This window comes from Uloborus diversus, chromosome 1 (genome assembly GCF_026930045.1).
Source record: "Uloborus diversus isolate 005 chromosome 1, Udiv.v.3.1, whole genome shotgun sequence".
Taxonomy (NCBI): Eukaryota; Metazoa; Arthropoda; class Arachnida; order Araneae; family Uloboridae; genus Uloborus; species Uloborus diversus.
The window spans coordinates 35,621,583-35,627,582 of NC_072731.1; the positions used below are offsets into that span (position 1 = coordinate 35,621,583).

Genomic DNA, 6,000 nt, shown 5'->3' on the forward strand with positions numbered 1-6,000 from the left:
AATTAAAGTGTGCCAAGGTAAAAAAATAAGGATTTATCAGAATTTTCTTTAAAAATGAGTCAATAAACAAATAAATCAAATTATTTATTTTTAATTTATAATAGGAAGGTGAATAGAATATTAATCAAGTAAATTCACCAGAAAATTATCAAAAAATACCCAAGAATAAACTCATAATTTCAAAAACTCATCAAAGCCGCCATCTTGGATTGATGACGTCATACAGGCCGTCTGACACGAATTCAAGAAAAACACCCGGTGAGGCATAGTTATATTGACCATAAGGAGTACATTAAAGTTGGTCTCACTATTTCCTCACGAAATTTCCCACGGAATGTAGTATGCCCCCCTACTATAAAGAAGCCTACGTTTTCGTATACCAATATGTATTACAACATTTGATAAATCCCTCTTTACATTGCATTAGAGAACAAACTATTCCAAATCTGCTATTTTACCATTTTAGACTTATTTCTGAAACCAAACTAGGTCCTTCTTAAGTAAAAAGAAAACTATTAGTTAATACAAAAATATTAAATTCATTTTCCCAAAGTGTTAAGCGTTTATTCTTCATTTCTTTTAACTTAAAATGATCAAATTATCAGGACATTTTAAATTCAAGTAATTTTTTTCAACATGTAAGCGGACAAACGTATAAAACAAAATTTTTTGAAATTAGTTAAAGTAATCCTGGCATTGAAGTTCGAATCTCTAAGGTAGAAATAAAAAAATAAATGATTTAAGGAAGAACGATTTTTATACGATATGAAAGCAGTTTATTTTGTTGTTTTGGAGAACATTTTTTAAAATGACTAGCTCCTCACCCAGTCTCCCACAGCCCCCTCCCCTCCGAAAAACAATTGTTTGAGTTTAAAAAAAGCTCTTCAAACTTATTTTTCTTCCCATGCCACACTCAAATAAATAAATAAATAAATAAAAACTTTCGAATGAATTAAAAAAAATTAACTCGAATAATCGTTTATATTAACAACAAAATCATTTGAGTATTGAGTTCAATTTACTGAATTCAACCAATCTCCAACTTTCAACAATGTTAAGTCTGACTTTCTATGTGTGACTTCATCTTTGCTTTTAATAATAATGTATTTTTCAATTAATGGAAACAAAATAACTGAATTAAACTTTACTCCAATCTTCCTTTTCCTTTTACAAGAAACTAAAAAACTTATACATTTTTTTTTGCGATCAACTATCAATCAAATATCGATACATTTATGTTATCATTAACTCCATTAACTTGCATTGAAAAATACTTTTCCTTTTTCTTGCGACATGTATAAAACGACTAAGACTTTTTGAATATTTGCAATATAAGGGTAAATGATTGATCTCAAAACGCATAAGATTTTCAGATTTTGTTGAAAAGTTGTACTTTAAACTAAGAAATTTTTACCAGAAGAAACTTTTTTTTTTATTACTCACTTATGCTGTCTGGAAGGAGATGGTTAGGTGGGTGTTCAGGCCTATCCATTATATTTACATTCGACAAAGCTTCTTTGACAACATCATAGTTATTCAAAACTATTACCAATTTTCTCCCCAAATACAAGCTGAAAAATAAAGTTTACAAAACTATTTGTAAAGTAATAAAATGAAGTTTTACAAAATGTTAAATTTTTTGAGAACATGGTGCCATTTGAAGTTTTAATATAAATTACCGTAAGCTTAGATCCACATTTTGATACTTTTCTCATCTTTTCTCAATAATATTGTAACTGTTCATATTTCCAAGCTATGGAAACCTTTTTTACGCATCTACAATGACCTCAATTTAATTTTTGAGCAGTGATCACTTTGTTTCAAAGTATTTTTACACTTTATAATGGTTTTTTATTTGGGCCAATGTTACCATTACATTTGGGTTGTTACGGCTCTTAGTGGTTTTCCGTATTTAAAATCAGTATAGAAGTAACTAAAGCCAAAGTAAGACGTGTGTCCAATGTCCATAGTAAAAACTATTGATTTGAAAGAAAAATACATTGTTCTACAAGAAGTCTGAATCACCTATATTTAATTAAGGAAAATTAAATTTTTTAAAAAATACGTAAGCATACCTAGTTATTGTCTCAGAAATTACCGACGGAAAACATTCATCATTTCATTAATTTTGGAGGTTGAATAATTTTACTAATAGAACACCATTCGTAAAACAAAGGGTCCTTGATTATCGGACACTTCTAAAACTTGCTGATAAGTTCCACGCTCTTAACGTTAGCTCCTTCTTTTCTCACATCAACAGATATTCTTGGAAACCTGAGCCCATTCAGTTCTACACAATTAAATTCCGTGAACTTTCTAACAAATTTTACGAAATTTGTAAGAAATCAGGGGGGGGGGGGGAGCTCAACTGGGTCAACTTTTTCTAAACCTCCTGCTGCAACTTTCATTTCCTCTTCGTCTTCCATAATCATATAACTGAGCCCTGATGATTTCAGTCTGTAATTGCTCTCTTTATCCCTTACTGAGAATTCCAGTTCTTTTCTAATGTTTTTCCTGTTTAAAATTTTACTTTTAGCTTTTCTTTTCCTTTCTAAATCTCTTTTACGGATTTTTCAAGTTTTTATGCTGGGCCAAAGTAGATCCTAATTTGTACGTTAAGATATACGTTGTTATTTTGAATTTTTGAAGCAAAAACCTTAATAGAAATGAGAATGGGGTTGTTTCCTTCATTCAAAAGTACTACTTTTAGTCACAGAAATTGATAGAATAAGAAGAAAAAAAAAAAAAACATGGGCCCAGAAAATACTTTTATTTTCCTAACAGTTATTTTTTAATTAATTTTTTAAAATGTTTTTAAAACAAGGCGTGCTCTTTATGACGTCACAAATGATGTACTTCGGCGCATCTTTCTACCGCGTTTCCACGTTATGATAATCAAGAAGCGAATTAAACATTCGCTCTACCCTTGCAATCAACCCTATCGTTGCCAGTACACGTAAGTAAAGATGCGAATTAAATACTGTGCTTTTCTGAAGGGCAACAGTGAATGGCATTTCATAATTTGTGATGTCATCGAGAGAAGCTTAAACAAGGAAAGTGCACCGATTAAAGTAATTTTTTAAAAATATTAAACTTAGCCAAATTCTTTAAAAACTAATCAGATCCTATGGTTTTAAGCATAATCTTTCATAAAAAAAACTTTTAAACTTTTGGAAACGACTCCATTACAAAAATACTATTACATAAGATATTGAACAGTATTCATAAATACTTAACAAACTCTTAGCTGACGTTGAACTGCTTCAACATGTAATGATTAGGTGTTACAAACACACATGTTGGCACTAAGAACACAGTACCATTAGTGTTGCTTCTTGTGGAGAGCTTTTAAACTGCTTCCTATACATTATTGAGTGCTTAGGACTACTCTCTAACAGATGTTGTCAAAATACGAGTATGTTTAAAAGTTGATTCCTGAAGGTTTACAGAGAACGTTGTACCTTTTTTCTCAATTTGGGACAAAGAAGAACCCTAGGGCCAAAGGCCAAAGTAACCCGCGTTTGTGCTACGTTAAAAACTTGGCGATTTTTTCTTTGACGTATGCGAAAGAAAAAATCGCCGAGATGATGTTGTTATGTTGTTATCATTACTACATGTTTATTTTATTAATACAAAGTTTAAACCTTTTTAAGAGACCAATTTCTTACTATTTCGCTCTAAATTTGCAAAGGGGGTTTCTAAGTTTCTAGGAAAAAAAATGCTATATTTGTATAAAAATGTTTCTAAAATTTACCTAGAAATTTATATTCTAACAACTTTCCGGAAAAGGTAAAATTCATCTATTAGGAAAAAAAAAACTGCATTATAAAAGTTTTTGCTTTAGATTCTAATTTTAGGAATTGAGTTTTAAAAAACTATGGCATTTTTACTAAATAAATGATTTTCATTTTGGTTCTTATTAACGCCACCGAAGTAGAAATTGCGTTAGTGCGGCAATAAAAAGAAATCACGCGTATTTGTTTTTCGCACACGCACGTAGCTATCCTTTGTATTCTATGCTGTCTTGTTTTGACAACCTGGAAAACGGCCAAACCTATAGCTGCGGTGGCGTTAATGCATCAGTACAGAACTTTTCTTGCAAGAAAAAAAAATATCTTGCGCATCTCATATTTAGGTTACTCTCACGGACAGAACGCATATAAAATTGAAATAAATACATTAAAGTCAACAACTGTTGTTATCATTACTACATGCTTATTTTATTAATACAAAGTTTAAACCTTTTTAAGGCAACAGTTTCTTACTATTTCGCTCTAAATTTGCAAATTTAGCTTCATGCCGAATGAAGATTTATCGGCTTTTTTTGGATGGTTACATAACATAGTTTTTGATTTGTAACATTGAGCATAACAGCGGGTCACAAGTTTTTTGAGGGTACGATCATGTAAGAAAGAGTTCCTGATAAACTGATGTTAAAACAAATTTGGTATGCAATAGAACAGACAAATTTACGATATGAAAACTGGAGATAAAAATTAATGAAGTAATAATAGCTCTATAAGAAATCTCACTGCATGAAATTCAAGATGCATTTTTAAAATTTTCAAACAGTTTTTGCATGTTAAACCTTTTTATAAAATGCAACTTTCGAAACTTAATTTTATTGCCAAAGATAATGTCTGTTAAAAGTATTTTTTAAAAGAAATACATGTAAGCAATAATAAATCACTCTGAATGTTATAACTCTACAGTATAAAAACATTTTTCAAAATTAGCTTTAAAATGTAGAGTAGAAAGAGTAGACAAATAATATTTTGAACTATTTTCAATGAAATTGGAACATTCCTTTAGAATATTCGAAGTAATAATCAGTTTCAATGAATTTGTTTTGTTTTTTTTGAAATGTTCAAAATGTATGAAGCTTTTGCACGTATTTAAAAGAATAATAAGTATTTTTCTTTAACTGTCAGGAGAGAAAATGACCTCAATGTTTTACAAGCAAGATAAAAATTACATTACTCTTAATCTATATGCATAAAAAACAACAGTATCCGATATATCGTTGTAATTGATGAATAAGTAAATAAAAATTGAAAATACTGTCTAACCACGGATTGTATGGAAAGGCAAACATCCGGTTTACACGCGGAAATGGAAGCATCTATTAGTTTTCAGGGATGTCAGATTTTGCAGATGTATGTTAGCCTCTAAATTAAGCAGAGCCTCATTCAAATGAGCGAAATACGCGCCTAAAATTTTTATTTTTCCCCTCATTCAAATGGAGTCGCCTTAACTGGATGTTTGCCAATTCCATACAATCCGTGGTCAAACAGTAGTAATGCATTTAATATATCTTGGACTTAGACTTTACTTGATGAGCAATTTCTTTAAACCTGAATAAAAAAAGTCTTACATTTAAAAAAGAAAAATATGTGCCGTAATACCTGAATATAGGTCCATACTTCTGGGATAGATTATACAGCGTCCTATAGGCTTCCGAACCGAGAAAAGGCAAATAACCAAAAATAGGAAGCGCATAGGGTCCTGGAGGCAAGTTTTTCTTTCTCCTCATCCATACTGAAAGTGAAACGTAAATTACTAAAGAAAATATTATCGCTTTTTGAGTTTTACTCAGTTCATCAAACAATGGAACAAATTCAAGAAGGTCCATGTTTCATCTCTAATTTTCTAATATTAGAAACATGCAGCACAATAACTCCTCGTGATTCAAAATCAGTATCACTCTCAGTTGTATAAGATAACTCTGCCGTCGATAAAACAAGGAACTTTTATCTGGAAGAATACAATTTTGTTTTTTTATGCAGGGTGTCCAAAAAGTCGTTGACACATTTTTTAAAGTTCATAGAACAGCAAGAAATTTTCGTAGCAGTACATACATTGAACTCTGTAATGAAAGTTATTGCCTTCTGTTTAATTATATGATTAAATACCTCACATTACGTTCTAACCGTAACGATATAGCGATTACTTATACTTATTTTTTTCTTTTCTCCCCGCCCCCTTTTAGCCTACTTTCCC

At 30.7% G+C, this 6,000-nt stretch overlaps 1 protein-coding gene across 1 annotated transcript in view; it reads right to left on the reverse strand.

The window, feature by feature from the left end:
• LOC129234350 (cytochrome P450 2J6-like) overlaps nucleotides 1-5,632 on the reverse strand; it is a 28,500-nt gene extending 22,868 nt beyond the window's left edge. The window contains exons 1-3 of the mRNA XM_054868343.1: nucleotides 5,593-5,632; nucleotides 5,406-5,538; nucleotides 1,444-1,571 (exon numbers count right to left, since the gene is read on the reverse strand). Coding sequence (XP_054724318.1) covers nucleotides 1,444-1,571; nucleotides 5,406-5,538; nucleotides 5,593-5,632 — 301 coding nt within the window. The remainder of the gene's footprint in view (nucleotides 1-1,443; nucleotides 1,572-5,405; nucleotides 5,539-5,592) is intronic.
• Nucleotides 5,633-6,000: the final 368 nt, after the last annotated feature.